The 19,673-nt window shown below is 40.0% G+C and overlaps 1 protein-coding gene across 1 annotated transcript in view; it reads right to left on the bottom strand.

Moving 5' to 3' along the window:
• The window catches only part of LIN9 (lin-9 DREAM MuvB core complex component), a 58,134-nt gene that overhangs the window by 18,862 nt on the left and 19,599 nt on the right, over positions 1-19,673 (bottom strand). The window contains exons 4-9 of the mRNA XM_008630391.2: positions 19,207-19,210; positions 10,384-10,416; positions 9,270-9,364; positions 6,483-6,587; positions 4,515-4,648; positions 382-507 (exon numbers count right to left, since the gene is read on the bottom strand). Of these exons, the coding sequence (XP_008628613.1) occupies positions 382-507; positions 4,515-4,648; positions 6,483-6,587; positions 9,270-9,272 (368 nt within the window). The 5' untranslated portion in view covers positions 9,273-9,364; positions 10,384-10,416; positions 19,207-19,210. The remainder of the gene's footprint in view (positions 1-381; positions 508-4,514; positions 4,649-6,482; positions 6,588-9,269; positions 9,365-10,383; positions 10,417-19,206; positions 19,211-19,673) is intronic.

Below are 19,673 nucleotides of genomic sequence, written 5' to 3'. Positions count from 1 at the left end.
CCCCATGAAGAGCTAGTTATAGACTTAAAAAAAAACCCCATAGTGAAAAATTGGCCAGTTCTCCCAGGCCAGGAAGCACTGCAGTATAGAAGATACAATAACAACTTCAACACATCCTAGCTTGGACACCCAGTTATCAGGAGTGGGAAGAGAACATTTCAAGCATAGACTCATGAGAACTACATGGACACATGCATTTAAGGAATAGGGTGTGTGGGGGAAGAGAGGTGCTCAGAGAACACCTAATAAAATGAGTTTTACTACTCTTAAGATATTGTTTTGTTCTACTATTTGAATGCAAAATTATTTTAAAATAAACAATTCCAGTAACATCAAAATTACATGTAGGTATTAGCTGAAAGAAAAGAAAGATAAAATTACCTCCGTGGTTTTCCCATTAATCGCCTGATTTTCCCCCATTCTACTCTTGTCAACTTTCTGGTTTTCAAAGTTGGAAAAGATTCTTTCAGGCATATACAGAAGTCATTATCTCCTTCAAATAGTGGCCTGTTGAAACATAATTAGTCCTATGTTAACCACACTTGGTAAACTTTTGTCACGAGATTTCAAAAAACATCCGTCATAAGAAGTACACTGAAAAAATAGTATAAATTAGTCACATAAATGAGACACTCCTATTCAAAGAACAATTTTAACCTGAAATAAATTCAGGCAAAAACAAAATCAGGAAGTTTCCAGGACTATTGTTCTTTGAACCTTACTATCACTGACATTTAAAAATGTTCCTCTCTCTAGTCACTACAGAGAAACACACGTAATTCATCCTGCTCTGTAATGTATATAAAGGCACCAAATGGAACTTCAGCAGAGCCAGCTCAGTGTCAGGGGGATACTGCAACACACTGAAGGAAACCAGAGAGTGAAATACTGAGAATAAAGGGAAGGACAATGTGGTACTGAGAAACAGACAGACAGTACCTTTTTTCATCAATTCATTCAATTGTAACTCAGATTCTCAACAGAGGGTTCCAAAATACAGGAAATTGAACCAACTCATCATTCTCTACAGCTGTACAGGTGAGACTTCTATTGTATGACCCCATGGTGAAGCAGAGGATCAGTATGAGAGAAGTGACAGTTCAGAGAACAGACCTACACAACTCAGGAATTTCTCTCTGATGCTGTGACCCATCTCTATCTCTGTTCTATGACTGCCTTTTTCTTTGTAGTACCACATCCTTCTTAGGCTCAGGAGACAAGGGAGCAGCAACAGATATGCCATCTAACAGAAGGTTAATCATTAAAGACTACGTGCAACTGAAAAGATCCCTCCTGGCGAGAACAAAAGGATAACTGCATCCTGGATAAAGCTGCTTCTTTCCACCCTCTGCAGGGCACTGGGGTTTGGAGAAGAATATACCCAAGCACAGAACAAAGAGGGTCTTGGAAGCAACACTGCTTTCAACTGAGTGTCTGGGGTGGCAGGAGAGGGGAAAGATGCACAGATATGAGGAGACTCGGGCAAGAATGGAAGAGAACAGTTTTGCAGCCGGAGGATCTGCAACTGTGGCATGAAGTGAAAGGAAAACACAAAGAATGATCAATGAGGCTCAGGAAACAGACAAGGAAGAGCATACAAGAGTTTCATTTTATCCATATTTACTATTGCTAACATAAGATATCTGTATAAAGAACAACTATTTTGCTTGGGTTTTTTGGGGTTTTTTTTGAGAAAGATAACCTGTATTGGATTGTTCTTACTAACACTTGTCCTTAAGGAGGCAAACTCTAAACCCACAGCATCCACAAGCTTAGAAGCTCTGGAAAATGATGTAAGCAAGTTACAGGTGCACCTGCTCAGGGCCTGTGATCACTGTAGTAGTAAGTAGCACTTCAGAAGTCTCTGCATGTCCAAAATCAATGGGACTTCACAAAAAACAGTCCTCTGCAGCAGTGTACAGAGAATCCAAATGAAACAGCTTCAGTAATCTAATAACTGCAGATGACAGTTGTAGAAATAAAAATATTTCAAAAACTTACAGCAGACACAGCATTTTATTTGACTATTTCAATTTTGGATGCAATAACTTAACTAAAATATTCAGAGACTTGTACAGTGAGCCATATTTTGTTGACAACTCTACAATTTAAACTTTTTTAAGCTTCTCATTAAGTCTGAATTGTATCACTCCAAACAAGAGAGATCGAAGTTTTTCTTCCAAAGATATACCGTCTCTTAGTAAACCATATTATAATATCTTAACGTGATCGTATCTTATGAGCATTACAAGCTGTTTTTAATTTGCAAGGCAAGGTTTTGGCAGAGGAGGGCTGCAGGGGTGGCTTCTTCGAGAAGCTGCTGGAAGCAGCTGGAAGCTTCTCCTATATCCAGCAGAACCAACTGTGGACCCACCCTTGGCCAAGGCTGAACCACTCGGCGATGGTGGTCGAGCCTCTGCAATAACATAGTTAGGAAGGGGAAAAAAACCCTGTGCAATTGCAGCAGGACAGAGAAGTAAGAGCAGCTGAGAGAAACAGCTCTGCAGACACCAAACCAAGGTCAGGGAAGGAGTGCTCCAGGCACCAGAGCAGAGACTCCTCATGGAGCCATGGTGAAGCAGCTGTGCCCCTGCAGCCCATGGAGGGCCCCATGCTGGAGCAGGTGGGTGCCCAAAGGAGGCTGTGAACCCATGGGAAGCCCACACTGGGGCAGGTTCCTGGCAGGACCTGTGGACCCATGGAGAAGAGCCCATACTGGAACAGGTTTTCTGGCAGGACTTGTAACTCCGTGGGGGACCCACACTGAAGCAGTCTAGTCCTGAAGGTGTTCATCTCCTGGAAGGGCCCCACACTGGAGCAGTTTCTGAAGAACTGCAGCCCATGGGAAGGACTCACGTTGGAGAAATTTGTAAAGGACTGGCTCCCATGGGAGTGTGAGGATTCCTCCCCCAGAGGAGGAGGGAGCAGCAGAGACTGTGTGTGATGAGTTTACCAGAACCCCCATTCCCTGTCTCCCTGTGCTTATGGGGTGTAGGATGCAGAGAACAGAGAACTGGGAATAAAGCTTGAGAAGAAGGGAGGTGTGGAGGGAAGGTGTTTTTAAGATTTGGTTTTATTTCTCATTACCCTACTCTGATTTCATTGGTAATAAATTAAACTAATTTCCCAAAATCAAGTCTGTTTTGCCCATGAGAGTAACTGGTGTGGTCTCTCCCTGTGCTTATCTCAGCCTTTGACCCTCTTGTTACGTTTTCTGTCCCATGTCCAGATGAGAGTGGCTTTGATGAGCACCTGGTGTCTGGCCAAGGTCAACCCACCACAACTGCATACACCGATAACTATCAAAGAGGTTTTCAGAATTACCTGCTAAACTCAAATTCTAGTCTACTGACAGACCTAAAGTTTCACAGACAATTCTTTAAGAATAAACTAAAAATTCTTGGACTGTTGTAAAAATCATCATTAAAAATGTACCACAATAAAATTACTCCTAGAAATAAGTAGGGTTTGGGCTTTTTGTTTTGTTCATTTTTTCTTTCAAGTAAGGGGGGGGGGAAGGCATGAAAAGACTACTTCTTTCAAAGGAATTAAATCCTAGAGATGATGAATTGAAAACTAACTAAAATGGACATCTAATTTTTCCACTTCTGATGAATATATGCCAAAATGTTTTTCTATTGCTATGACTGCCTTCCTAGTTAAGGAAAAAAGCTACAGCAATTGTGATTAAAATAGGAAGGAAAAACAGTAATTATTTTGTTTGTGCATTCTGCAAAATAATGCTTGTTAATTCTGAAGCCATTCTTTAGAATATTAAATAGTCGTGTTTCATCTGTTAGTCAACCAGAGTAGATTTTAAGACTCCATTCATCAATAATGTTTTTTACATTTAAGAAATTAAATTGGTTCTTTTAAACAATTCACACCACTGTGCTAGTGGCATTAAGAGAACAAGTGCCAAAAACTCCAAGGCACAAACTGCAGAAACAGTCTAGGAAATACATTAGGAGATCCAAGAAAGATGCTGATATCTGGACAACAGCAGAACAGACACAGCCTGAAGCCCTGTTAGTGATCACAATAAAAACAGGATGATGGGGAAAAAATATTTCATACCAACATATACACTTTTTAGAAAAGCAGCACTTTATGAAGAAGCAGTGTCCTTCCTATCTCCTCTGTATAACACTGATCCAAGGGTTCAGAAAAGTCTAAGTGTTCTGATTACTTCCTGCTTCAGATGCTAAGAGCATTATGAATAAAATCTGGTATCTGGTAGAGGCAGAGGTGATAAAAAGAAAATTATATCCATGAAGGAAAGCTTTCCATAGAAGACTTTCTAAAGTTGCTAGTTGCAAACAACAAAGAGCACATATGTTGCTCAGTGGAAAGAAGAAAAAAACCTACCACCAATAAACAAAATAGTTTTCAGTTACTAATAATTTAAGAATGAACTTTGGAGTACCTAACCAATGTATGGAACTACACAGCTCAATTTCAGAAAATTACTTGTTTCTATACTAATAAGAGGCAATTATACAAAGCAAACATACTTATCTATATTTGAATAGAACCATTCGTATATGCACCACTTGTGAGCTTTGGGCAGTTTGAGCAGGTTACGAAGCCGTAAACCAATCTTCTGTGATACTTTCTTTTCTGGTGTAGACATTGTTGTACTAAACTTCTATGTAGTAAAAAAAAGAAACAGTTAAACACAGTCTAGTATTTGTCAGTATTCAAATAAAACAGATTTTTCTGATTAAATTCTGCACATATTGTTTCATGACAATTTTTTTCTTACAGATCTATAACAGCCCTTACTGCATTATATCAGCAACGCAATCAAACAGAACAGACCGCAAATTTTAACAGGATCAATACAATTATCTCCATACAAAGCTCTTTTAACAGAAATATTTTCCAGCACTGAAAATCACATTATTGGTAACAACAGCATGGCACTAAAATACATACACACTCCAAAACTCTGAGGCCCCACTGACTGTCTCAGGTGAGCATAATTTGTGCTGCAGCTCAGATGCCAGCAACAGCACCTGCCTCATTTGCACTAGAGCTTCTACTCTTGCTTACTCTTCTTAAGCTGAGGATGAAGCCAGCAGAGGAATGTAACAACCAAAGCTTTGAACAGTGTCTCTGCTTAGAAAACTGCAAGAGAAACTAGCATGGACAGAAGCAATTAAGTTTTAACTACATTTGACAGCTATTTGATAAATCAGAGAAAAGACACTGTCTTAAACTGCTTGCATAATACAGAGACCCACGTTTAAACAAGACTATAAATAAAAAAATAATTCTGTAATTTTGTTCCAAGGATGGCTGTCTTAATAGACAGAAAGAAAAACGTTTCTACAAAAAATAACAGCTTTTTCAGACTATTAAACTGGGTCCCCATACCATCATCAATGGTTACCCTTCCCCAACCATTCAAAGTATTTTGGACTTTAGTAGCAGCAATAACAGGATAAAGCATAAGGTAGGCACCTTGCTGGCTCCTGCTGCGCTAGATACAAGTCCCCTTTCTGCCACGGGAACTCCAGGAAACAAAGCCTAGCGGGACAGCAAGATCTGTGAACTACAACAGCTGCAATCCCTCACAAATATTTATCTATCAATCATTGGACCTCCTGAATCAGACATTTAAGCACAAAACAACTGGGCTTAGAACATTACCAAGTGTTTGTACTCTTAAGAAATCATGGTAATGAAGAGAAATGTCATGGTTCTCAGCTCTGGCAAAACGGACCCAGCTAAATGGTGAGTGCCAAGCTTTTCACATCAGACACTGCACAGCACAGCTCAAGAAGGCAAATCAGACCAGTATTCAAATAGTACTTTTTCAATGAAGTAAATTCAGGCTCATATGGTGATGGCACAGAGAAGTGATGCAGATGACAAAGGTACTACAGAGCCAATTCACTAAGAGATGTTGCCCTTTCTCTCATAGCAAATAAAAGCTGACAAATTACAGCTGCTCTTTCGTGCCGTATCAAGGAGTTGACAATCAAGGGGAGGATACAAACAAACTCTTTGAACTGAGGACTTCAGCATTACAGAATCAAGAAGGTAAAGCTGGCCATGAACACAGGCTACAAATCTAGAGCAAGTGCCTAACTTGTTGGGATACATTAAATTCTATAGCAGCCTTCTCCATTATGTAATCAGTGCAGGAAACTTAGGCAGTTTTAAACTGAAGCTGAATAAATTTATGCTGTCTACAGGAGATGATTGTTTGCAGGAGCATGATGGGAAATTAGTCTGGAATTCTTTCTAGCTCTGGGTGTTCATGACCAGGATCACAAAGGAAAGGTACTCCCACAAACAAACTGAGGAAACCAGCTGTAAGGATTGAATTGTGGCTTACTTCTAGCAACAGCTTTCCTCAGAAGATTCAAACCAAAAATGCAACTTGGAAAGCAAATATATTCCAATTTTCAACTAAACCAGATAGGCTTGTTCCCCTTTTTGGTAAAAATATCTCCATATATGTATGTAGGTACCTGTGGAACAATTGCAACCTTCTGATTTCTTTTGGGTGACCTTGTGTTTATTTGTCTGTCATCTTCTTCACTGAAGAGTCGACTTCGCTTTGAATTTCTGAAGGGCTGTAAGAAACAAAATTAGGAATGAATTACAAGAAAAAACCCCGATTTCTCTGATCATGCAGAGAATACACAGTGAGAGGAATGAAATGCCTCTTCTCTTGCCACCTGCTGGTTTTCAGGCATACAGTCCACAATCAGCAGTGCCTCCTAGCACTTAGAGATCTAAGGACAGAGAAGAAGGAGTTCAAGATTCCAGGCTTTTCCAATTCTAACTATAACCATTACTATAGTGCTGGCCCAGTTTTACAGAAGTATTTAGAGCCTAACTCCCACTTGTTTCCATTAGAGTTAGGTGTCTAAACATTCGTGTATCCTAGCTTGCCTTGTTATAAGTAGTACATCTGTTAAACAATTTGTTTTGAATTTTGGATCAAAAAAAGGTTTATTCAAACACTGTATTTGTTTTGTATGTTCTCAGCTGCACAGAATTTTAGCAAGAATTTTCTAATAAAGTGATGTGTGTTGGTTTTTTAACTCACTGGAAGTATCTACATAGCAAAATGCTAAGCTTGAGTCTGAAGAAACTAAATCTTGAATAAGTTATGTGACAATCTCAAAAAAAAGAATTTAGAATTTATGCTAAGTGAAATTTACTTGTGTACTGCTATAGCTCAGAAAGAATTAGAAGGATGACTAAAACCAAGAAATGATATTGCAAATGTGTCATGAAAAAAATTCATTTAGTTATTCCTCAACATCTGACCTTATGACAAAAGACTCCTGCGTTCAGTGAGGACGAAAGAGCAACCTGTGACTGGCTGTCAGTGCTGAGGGGAAGCAGCTTTTCCTTTTCCTTCCATGAAGGTTCTGTGGCCCAGCACAGGAGCCAGCCATGACTGAAATGGGGCTCTTTTACAGAACCCCAAGACCACACCCCTCATACTTCTTACAAAGGCAATGAGCAAAGGCAGAATAAATGCAGATTTGACTTCTTTCAGTGCAATGATGAAAATGCTACAAATTGATAGAGGTATGAGATCTGTAACACTCACAACATGAAGAATACCAATGACAAATACGAGCCCTTCATAGGAGTCAGAGACAAAATAAACCAACACTGTTAAATAAAATTAACAAGCATTTACACTTAAGAAAGATATTTAATACATTTGTGACTGGTTAACTGCTTGAAAAGACATTTTCTATTAAATTAATCAGTGGCAGCTAAAGATCTGTCTGCCCCATGCCATCTGAACACGGGGCTTTCCCAGGAAATGTGCCTCTCTTACTCCAAAGTATATCTATTTTATAAAAAGAACTACACAAGTGTATTTAAGTAACAGAAGTGCTCTGTATGTGATAGACATCTAAGCATATGCAGCACACAGAAGAAAACACTCATCCCTGGTAGATGTTACAAACTGGGAAAGACACACACTGGACAGAGGAACTGTATATTGACAAGGTAACCAAATCATCATGATCCAGACCAAGCAAACTGTTTTACAACCCTCAACAGAAACTGCCAAATTCTGCTCCAAAGAACTATCCAAAATGAGGCTATGCCTCACACCAGAGCAAAATAACAAGTGTTGCAAAGAGGCATCATCCACGGTAGCTAAACAGGTCAGGCATTTTTGGAAAGATTTTTTCAACCACGTGTACAACATGTCATCAAAACTTTCAGCATTCAGTAAACTCAAACTACTCCATCACATCTCAGCAACGTGGGTCACTGCCAAGATATCAGACTATGCTCTGATCTTTCCCCCAGCTTTCTACAGAATACTGTGCTACATTCGGAGTTTGACAGTGTATTTTTACATCCTACAGCCACCATACCTAAAGATTGACTAAGCTTTTATAGAGATGTTACAGCCAGTCACTTTGGGTCTTTAGCACATGTGATCTTCTAAGTTAGCAGTAAAGCTTGCTTCTGTGAGCAGCTGAAAACTGTGACATGAACTGCAGGAACTAAGGTCTTCACAAAGTTCTGGTCTCTGTCTAGAACTGCATTTTGTAGACCTTACGTTCTCCAGCATAAACACACAGCAACATGTGTGTATATGTGCATCTGTATGAATCCTACCATAATAAATACCAAGGAGAAGATCACAGAACAAGAAACAAACAGTTAAGCAAAACCAAACGACAAGAGTGAAATGGTCAACCCCAACACCAGACATCCCATTGGAAGCTGCAGGCTCATTTCATCTCCCCATCCCAAGGCTGTTCTTTAATGCAAGGCCTCCTATGAAAGTTCTCAGAATACACAAATTTCACTGAGAGTCCCTTACTTTTATTAAAATCTGCACCCCAGAAGGCACAATGATGGAAGTGCATTATGGCATTTTCCCTTCCTTTCCTCTGTGCATCAGTTCTCAGCCATAATTAGAAGTGAGATATTTCATGACATACAAAAATAGTTGACCAAAACTGGTGATTCCTAAGCTCAAGGTGGCAGATACAGTACAAATACTTCACACAGCACTTACTTTACAAAAAAACAGAGAGGAAATTATTCTGACCTATCTTGAACGAGGTCAGCAATTTAATTTGTTTGATTATTCATTTATAAAATGTGTTTTCATCTCATATGCAAACTGTGCAAAGTGCTTGTGAAGGACATAGTTTCACATTTGGACATTACAAAACTATAAATCTCAGCCTTTTTTTCTGATCCTTGCATTTGTTTCACTGTATGATACTTTACTAATCCTGAAGCTTTTTATTGCTTCTTACCATTTCCACTGCAGAACCAGCATTCTTGCTTTTCCAAATGTGTGTTTTCTGCAGAGAATTATATTTTTCATTCCATGAACTGGATAAACTTCCCTCTGTTGTGAAGAAAATACATCATTAATATACATATACGTATGCGTATGTTTTAACATAACTACTGTCCAAAATCAAATATAACATCATTGACTACTAAAATATTTTTTTACTTGCAACATCTTTGAATTCAGTAACAAACAGATTTTAGATTTCAGTATTTTTATTAAATTGTTCTTAACACTAATTAAAAAAAAACTGAAGGAGGTTTTCAGTACAAGGAGAAACATAAACATATTTTTCACTTGTGACAATGTCTATGTTTCTTGAAACCTCCTTTGCTGGAATCAGTTACCTCCACTGTCAGACTGACACACATCAACAGTGGTACTACGGCTGTAACTGAAACCTGAACAAAACAAAGCCCTACAGGACACAGACACCTTCTAGTTCTAGACAATTATTAAGTGGGTGTACACTAAGTAAATAAAATTTTATGGCAACAAATCTGCATTAGTTACAACATATTCAACAGACCATGCCTTCTTCCTTGTGTAACAAAAGCCTTGTAATACATAAAGAAGCTTTAATTACTGGGCAAATTAGAAGTATTGAAAATTTGTATGAATGTTCATGAAGACAATTTCAAAGAAAAAACATTAGCAGCAGGTTTTTTATTTAGCCCACAACTTGCTGACAGAGAATACAATGAAATTGTGAAATGCCTTCCTAATGTAAATTTTGTCATGTACAGTTCTCACTAAGAATCTCTCCCGTATCTCATCCCCAAGAGATGAAAGATTACCCCCTATCTTCTCATCAAACTTGATGCCTAGGCAGCACTTTTGAAGAAAAAACACATTTCAGGAATTTCACCCAGAAGAGCAATGTCTAAATACACCACAATATATGTAGTTTCAACTGCCAAGGATTATTATTCTACAGAATTACAAACACCTACAATAAACCCAATCATATTTCAACAAAAAACCCTGTGATTTTCTTGAACTTTCTGAAGCCAGAAACTAAGTACACCTGAAAGTCAGATGGGGTACAAGTAAACAACATATTAATTTCTTACCTTTTAAGCTCACAAGTGCTTTTGCTGAAGAACCTGCAATAGATCAAAAAGTCCACATAAATCACAAGCTATTTCAAACCATACAACCTATGCAGAGTCTACTCATTCTTAATTAATTCTCAGGCAGAAAGTGGAATTTACTATTAAAATCTTTCACAGCTGAATGAGTGAACCCAGCACACCCTTCATAGCACTAAGCATAGCATTATATGCTTATTACCAATAAATCTTGAAAGCATATTCACATTTTGTTTTTTTCCTTTAGGTTCACACCTACAAAACAACTTCAGATGTTAAATGTTTATGTTTAACACAGCAAATTCTGAACAAGCTTTATGTCCAAACTACATTCTCCCATGTGGCTGCTTGTTTGATGCAGTTGCAAATGTATTTTACAACTGACAAGAAAACTAATGAACACCTTTTTTTTCTTTTTTTTAATGACTTCTACCAGTCGAAATCCTTCATTGCCCAGGATTTCCAGGAAAGGAGTAGCTTATGCTCAAAAGGAAGACGATGGATAGCTAGTTGCCCCCTGGTGGTACCTCTTTATTCAGAAAGGCAGCAGATTCAGATCTCATAAATGCAGACAGGATTGTTACTTGGCTCAAACTGTTCAAACAGTGTAATAAACACATGAAAATTTCACTGCTCCCCTGCCACTGCATCTGTAGAACCTCTGCAATGCTCCTGGACCAGGAAAAACAAAACTGGGCCTGACTACACTGGGCCTTCATCTTTGGGAATTTTCAAATGTGTTTCTAAGAATGAGCTGTTTGAAGCAACTGTATTAGCATCGAGGAAGATATTTCTGCATGACAGTGCCTCCCCAGATTCATGACTTTCTCTCAAATCAACTTTATCTTTCCAGTTATGTTCCTGGGTGACAACCACTTTTCCCTCTCACTTTCTCCGCTCTCAGCTTCATCTTCTCTTTGAAACTGCTGCTCCAAGAACTTTCTGACTTCAAAGGTCCTGGAACTCATTGAGGCTGCCTTTTACCTAGCTCCTTATCCCACTAACTTCACATTGCCAGAAGTACTTGCCTCTAAGAGAATACATTCCAGAGAGTATCACAGAGTCAAAAGAATTACTGTCCCTTTCTGGGGTACTGAGCATTTTGGATCGGGCTGGGCCATTGAAGAGAATACAGGTGCAGCAACAGCAATAAAACCCCTAACCTCCTATGTTTTCACCATAGTATTTTGTTTGCTGCCATCTGTTAAAAAACCAAATTTCAATTAAAATAAAAAAGGAAAAGGCAACAACGTTTCTTTTTCCCTAAAAGATTAAAAAAAGAGTTTAAGATATGAAACAGAACTAGCTTTGACTCACTGGGGTTTAGAGAGCCTCCACCCCAGTATCTCCCAAGATGTTCAAACCTACAACAGCTACTACATTTGGGATTACATGTCAAAACCACGGTGACACACCTGGGCTATACTGTCACCCCTCCTGAACGTTTCTTTTCTGATGTATCACCTTTGTTGGGTTGGAGACCTGTCAGTGACTGGTACAGGAACACGATTCTACGATGATCTGTTTCACAGGGAACTCAGCTCCTGAAACTAAGCTGTATATTAAAGGTACTACAATTTCTTTTAACATTTTATACTAAAAATCCAATACCATATACTGCTTGCATAAATACATGGGTAGCCTGCTATCAGCCAAGAATGAACAGCTCTGAATGATAACATTAAGAACAGTGAAGAACTACTGTGTCCCTCAAAGTTACATAAGGGATGGTGGGAAATGTGTGCAGGCGTAAGTACGCGCAGTCTAAGAACACGTCACTGGGGATGGAGAGGCAGGAGCAGGGCCATCAGGACTGTCAAATGGAAGAGACACTGCCTTTCCAGAAGGGATCACTATTCTGAAAGATCTCAGGAACTTCATCTGAACATACAATAATTTTCCTCTTTTTCCCACTATCTTTGATGAGAACCAAGTTTAATCAACCCAGTCCAGGGTGAGCATTAACACTGTTAACAACAACAGAAGAGAAACACTCAGGAAGGGGCAGCAAAGCTTTATCTGGGTGGTGTCAATCTCACAGCTGAAGGGCCTGAGATGCTTTGCTAATCTCTAAGGGTTTTGCTTCACCCCTGAGGGTGATGATGGGCCAGCAGAAGGTTACTGAGCTACTTCCTAGCTTTACAAGATTAGCACTCCAAAACAGAATTAGTTGCCAAGGAGTTTTCCACATGGGATAGTTAATCTTCCATAAATGCATGTTAGAATAGGGCTGCTCATTTGTTTTCACTTGACCTGTAATTAATATATCCAGGGCATCCTTATTTAGGAATGCAAGTGTCCAAATAAAATATTCCTGATCTATGGAAGTTCAAAAGTTAAACAAAGTGCAGAAAATTGACACCAACACTTCTGTAGCTTAAAGCTTTAGAATACATGTAGGATACCAAAATGACAATGGACATGTCCATAAGCTTCATTTTACCTCAGAGGTAAACAATATGACACAATATGGCTTTTCTTATCAAGTTCTTCTATATTGATTTTAGGGGCTACCTGCAACAACACCAAACTCCAAGGAATATGGTAAATTTCCCTACTTTTTTCCATTTAGTTGGGCAATACTACCAGGGCCACAAAACCAGAAACTAGGATGATGATCTAAGCAACAATGTGTTACAATAAAAAACAACCAACATTTAATACAGATAGAAGCATTTCAAAAACTACAAAAACTGCAAAGTGATGCAGGCTAGGTTAAGTTTATTAAAACCATACAAAACTTTACTTAAAATAATGATTAGACTTATACCATCCTCACACTAAATGCCAGTAATCTTGTATACTCCTGTTCTGAGTAACAAATATATAATCACAGACAGTCTTTTTAACCTGTGTTTTAATTATAAACAGAGATTAAAGTAGAATACACACACACACTTGAATGTAAATACCTATTAAGACAATGACACAGATTCCATTTCCAGAAACACTTAAAAAACAAACAAGCAGAAAGGAAGAAATAAGGCCTATGAATCATACAGGTTATTACAACCAAAATCTACTTCCAGCTCCTCCAGGTTCAGAGGATTTTGGAGGTGACTTTCTTCATACTGAGAGTAAAAAAACCCTTAACCTAGGGAGGAAGTACAGGCAGCTCAGCACAGCAGTGGCTCAGGAATTAGGAGGCCTGCTTTCAGGAGGCTACACTAGCACACTGTTCCAGTGCAAACTGTAAACTACCTTAGCCATGTCCTAGTATCCTACTGAGTACTGATCTGCATATGTTGTTAGTAAATTAATTACCTGAACACAGTGTTCACACTTGACTAAGTCTGTGAAATTAGGAAAAGATTCAGCAGAGATCTAGGAGATAAATTTCAAGATCTAAAGATGTGCCTTATTGTGAGAAAGTTAAGACACTCCAAACTTGTTCTTCCCAAAGAAGGTCAAGATCTGCACTGATCAAAGTATCTACAAAGGAAGATAATTCAGATGGGTAAATAGCTCTGCACCCCTTTTTTTTTTTTTTTTTTTTTTTTTTCAGGAAAGGCATAACTAGACTTATTTTGTGAAAGAATACATTGGATAATTCAGGTTAGCAATGAATGCACAGTTTAACAGATTTTATATAACTATACCAAGAAAAGGCATGTTGAGCTCCCTGTAACTCAAAATCTTAAACCAAGTTCAATATATTTTTAAAGAGAAAACTGTAGCTAAAAAGGAACCTTGAAACTGATGCACAGAAATTCCAAACACAAGTATACCAGCATGCTTAATGAAGAATCTAAGATGATTATAATGGCCTTTCCTGGCTCTGAAAAAAACCAAACCCCAATGAGTCCGTAAAATACGTGCACCACAGATGTGCAATAAAAATAAACGCGTTCTAGATTATGAGGTATTAAATAGTATCGTAACAGGAAGCTCATCAGTAACTAAGAGTCAGCAATAAGTGTATCTATGTGTTTTGTAACACTTGCAAGAAATGATTTTCAGGAAGGCCAGATAAAACCAAATTGATAAAAAGCCACCAAGGTTAAAATCACCCCAGGTCTGCCAAGCCTGGCATGACAAGGGCCCTGATGTTTTCACGCCTGGCTGGCTGCAGCAGTGGCCGGCATGGGTCCCTGTGCATGGACAGCTCTGCCAGTCCTGAACTGCTGCTCCCTCTGAGCACACAGTCACCCCGAATCCTTCCTGTAGCCCCAGCCTCCTGCTCCCACCTCACGGGAGGACATACAGAGCACTGCAATAAAGAGAACCTTAAAAACTTCCTCCATCTGCTCTAGAAGCCATATGAACCCTCCAAAAAGTATTGAAGTATTTCTGATGTGGAGATAGGCTTTGAGGCGTGGGAGAAAAGCACAAAAGCTTTTACCCTTTTCGAAAACAAAAGACAGGTTTAAGTTTAAAACCAAGCACCTACTGCCTCTCCTCATTTGGAAACACTGTAACTGAACAAAAGAGGAGGAGTTTGACCACAATTCAATATGGGCAGCTGTGAATGACCTGAAGAACATTCTCAGTATTAAGATGAAGTAAAGCAGTTTAAATGCAGCTTCTCAACTGCTGATTTGAAAATCTAAACAGGAATGCACACAAGTATATTATGTTTGTGAAAGTGTCTTCAGTTTTTTTAACAATGAATTTATAACAGCTGATAATCTTGAAAATAAATGTTACAAGGAACCACAGGGATGTTCTATAGCTACTGATTTCACTATTGTGTGGGCATAAAGGGGCATATCTAAACCAATATAGAAAATTCTAGGATCCAGATCAGCAATTACATGATGTAAAGCCTTTCCTCTCCAGATCGTTATGCTATTTTGTCTAAATTTGCACAGGTGAGCAGTTATTTTAACATTGGTTGCATGACTACCTCAAAAACCTATGTAATTAATCTACATTGCTGGCACTAAAAATGATGTCACAGAAGAAACTCATGGAGAAGAAGGGAGAAACATAAGCCTTTATTATAGACTGAGTCATTAATCCTCCAAGAGATCATTCATCTAAACAAGCACGACACAAGTTGTTTCAGCAGAGGAAGCATCTCAAACAATTGGCCACTGCAAGGAAACCTTATTCAGGAAAATTCTGAAAGTAAAAAACACACATCAGAGGGAAAAGTGGCTTTGGGGAGTTTTTAAAGCTTCCCCCAAATTTTGGGCTCGTTGAAGAGGCAAGCAAACAAATAAATAAACACTAACTTTTCACTTCAAGCATGTCAGTATTTCCGTCATGTTAAGAGCCCACTAATAACCTGGCATACGTGTATTTCCAAATCCTAATTTAACTACTGAATGGAAGTAGGTTTTCCAGCCATGTGAACCCTTCTACAGGACTTTTGTAGACAATAACCACAATAACAAAGCCCTCTTTTTGAAACTGTGTTCTCATAATGGACAATACGCTGGTATCATGGTAACATAAAATTTGAAAGGTAGGCAGTACAAATAATCCCAAAAATTATTAGTTGTCAGTACTGCATAGCAGCCACAAAACTAACCCTGAGCCTTCTCCCAAATACTGCAATCTCACACAGTTCTGCTGGGGTGTTTTGCCTCAAACATCCAGGCCACAGCAGTACTGGGCTCACGGCCCCTTGGGGCTGGAAAATGGAGGTGCCAGAGGTGTGCCACGTCCCCCTGCAGCTGTCTAGGAAAGCAGCAGAGGACCCACGAACCACAGCAAAAGGTTGTGCTGAGTGACACTTTCTGCTTGAAGTGCTGCCCTTATGCTGCAGCCTCCCCCCATGTGATAAAAACCCATGCAGAAAGATCCTTATCCACTTTCCCTTCTGCCTGCCCTAAAACAAAAGCCCCTATGAACAGTACCAACCATGTCTACCAATACATGGTATTTGGCAAAACACTGATTTCAGAATTTGTATTGTAAAAGTTGAACGCTGACACCCATCACCCCTACAGTCCGCCTTCCTTCTCGATTCACCTGCCACTTGTTGGAGTTTGCCTACACAGAGCAACACCGCACTCCAGCGCTTGGCTGCTGGCAGCGGCCCTGTGCCCATGATCCCTGAGTTACCAAAGCACCCGCCTGTCAGAAATGGCATCTCCATGGCAGGTTCCAGCATCCTCCTCCCTCAGACCGGCTTGTGCCAAAGGATGCACCAAGATGTGGCTTTGCTGGTGCTGTTCTCTGCAGAGCTCTGCCTCCAGCAGGACCAGGACAATCTTTAGTCACACCTGCACGTGCTGCCTGTTTTAGCAGAGCCTCAGCAGAAAGTTCATTTCACATCAGAGCCTCCCCTCAGCTTCACTGCACAAGCTTTAGAACCACACAGCCCACAAATCACATTGCTATTACCAGTAGCAGGAGACAGGGCAGCATTATGTATGCTCCAATACAATCCACTGTTTCCCTCTTCTGAGACAGAGAGAAAAAGCCATCTGGTCTGCAGCAGTAAGGCTGCCCACCACTTACCTCCACTGCAAAGTTACCAGGAGATAAGAAGAGGGAAAAAAAGGCACTGACTAAAATTAGTCACTCATTGGGCACCAACCCAACAGTCTGCAGAAACAAATTTTTTGTCTTCAAAATACAAATCAAACTATTAGTATTTGAAGCACTTCTGCAATTGGGACCTTTAATATTCTGGACTTTTTCAGCAAAAGGATTTGCCATAGATTTGTTCTTTTTTTCACCTGCATCCCAAATTAATATATGCCTCTTCCCTGGCAGCACAGGAAAGGCCTCAAACTACAAGAAATGCACATAAACGTATGCACCATTTCAGGCTGTCAGTGTGAACCCTCTTACTGTTTTATATGGACGGAATTCCAGCTTTAGAGAGGAACAGCATAGTAACTTTATCAGATAAAACAAGCACATATCACAAGAGAGAACCATGTGCATTACATTCACCTCACTCCTGGGTTAAGGAACAGTCACTGCCCAGCTGCATTACAGAACCTGCCAGAGGGCAAGTAGGTGCTATTAGAATACTCTGGGACAAATTCCACTTCATCAGACATCCAATCTGAAAGTAAAACTGTGTAGTTCTTACCATACAGCAAAATGTCAGTTTTCTTGTCACCCAGCTATGGTGTGTTTACCTATAATTCTTTTTATGTGAAAACTCAGTTATGGTCTACTACTTTACTATAAACTAAGTTGCAGAAAATTCACAGGGGTGATACATAAATCACAAAGTCTCTTAATCATGAACTATTGCAACTTTTTTAGGAACTTATTTTTATACCATAAGGAATATTCCAAAACCAATTTTGCAATGCTTACTGTTATTATCCTTTATATATTAAGCTGCAGACTGAGAGCTGCATGAAGTCAGTGTTAAATTAGTCAGGACTAAGTTTACATCTTCATTTTAAGTATGGGACTGGAAATGAAAGAACTATGTGTGGCAGTAATTAGCATAATTTGAAAACATCCAGATCACCAAAACTGGATAGGAGAGGAATGGAACCACAAGGCAAACACTCATTGAAACATTCACAGTTCTAGCAGCTCAGCAATGCTACAGAAAACATGAAGCTCCCTATCTGATGGAAAACACCCCCAACCTGCACCAAACTTAGGTAAATACAAACCTTAAGGTCAAGATCAGCACAGCAGAAGCTTACTACCTTCACAACCAACCACACTGTCTGCTTCACATGCCAAACAGAGACTGTAACACTGGCACTGCTGGCAAGCGTCTCCACCATAGCCCAATCCTAAGGGAAACTGAGTCACACACTCTACTATGGTATCTGCTACCATGAAGTGCCAGACTTGTCAAACCTTCCTGATGTCACCGCAGGCAATATAAAGGAGACAGAGAAGAAAAAATTATTTTTGATACTTCACATTAACTTCTTGAAACACACAGTACTTTCTCTGGAAAATGGGCAAGGCGAATGGAGGAACAGTAACTTAAACATCATCCATTCTAGTGAACAGGGAAAGTTCATTTAATAAGCAATAAACCGCTGCTAATTATTAATTACAGTCGTGTCAATTGGTCCATGACTTGTATTAATCAGTCTCTAAATGCAGCACAGCGTCCACTGTGCGACTGAGCTGCACCAAGTCGGGAGTGTCAGCTTTATCCATAATTTATGACGATCCTCCATAAATCTGTTCAGTTAACATAATGACACTGGCCGTGTGGGCACATTAACCAATTTTTCTCCTGACAGTTGTTGGAGCTGTAACAAAGAGCCACACTGAGTAGCCAGAGAGTCTTTGGATACAGAAAGAGTTGGTATCTTGATGAACTTGCCCGGTGCTGGACAAAACAGTGTCACCAAAAGATGTCTACCCCATGCTGTGCACATCTATTGAAACTAGTAAATGCCCTAGTTTTAGCTTGGCAGGAGTTCACAGTTTGTAAGAGGACATATCAAGATGGAATCTAGACACATTTTACATTGAATAATGTAAATGTTACAATGAATGTAACATTCAAGTACTTTGTGCATGAATCCACATATACAGCAACACATGTCTGGTTTTTATCTACACTAAGTTTTTATCTAATCCTTGTGCTCATTGAAAACAACACCCACACAAGCCCTATGGAGATCCCAGAATCACCGAGGTTAAAAAAGACCTGAGACCATCGAGTCCAACCTTTAACAAAACACCATCACATCAACTAGACCATGGCATTGAGTGCCACATCCAGTCTTTCCTTAAACACCTCCATGGACAGTGACTCCACCACCTCCCTGGGCAGTCCATTCCAATGCCCAATCACCCCTCCAGTGAAGAAATTCCTCCTAACATTCAATCTAAACTTCCCCTGATGAATCTTGAGATTATGCCCTCTCATTTGTTGCCTGGGAGAAGAGGCGAATCCCGACCTGGCTACACTCTCCTTTCAGGAAGCTGTAGAGTGTGATAAGGTCATTCCTGAGGCTCCCCTTCTCCAGGCTAAGCACCCGCAGCCCCCTTAGCTGCTCTTCAAAAGACTCATGCTCCAGTCCCTTCCCCAGCTCTGTTGCCTTTTTCTGGACGTGCTCCAGCACCTCCATGTCCTCCTAGCAGTGAGGGGCCCAGAACTGGACACAGCACTCGAGGTGCAGGTATACAGATCTGTATGCATGAGAACACATGTTTACATACTGTCTTCCTGTACAGCCAGGTTTCTGCTGCCGACACACAACACAGGGTCTCTGAGCTCTTCCCTGCGCATTTATCAGTGCCCCCTAGGCACCGTGTGTGCACGCCCTGACCCCCAGCCCTGCGGAGCTGCTCACACCGTGCACAGTACGGGATACGAATACACGAGCCCTCCTTGCCCCCACGGGCGCCAGCCGGGTCCGGAGCGCCGGGCAGCT

This window comes from Corvus brachyrhynchos, unplaced genomic scaffold (assembly GCF_000691975.1).
Source record: "Corvus brachyrhynchos isolate BGI_N302 unplaced genomic scaffold, ASM69197v1 scaffold101, whole genome shotgun sequence".
Taxonomy (NCBI): Eukaryota; Metazoa; Chordata; class Aves; order Passeriformes; family Corvidae; genus Corvus; species Corvus brachyrhynchos.
Note: the sequence above shows the minus strand (reverse complement) of the source record. Positions and strands in the feature narration are given on the sequence as shown.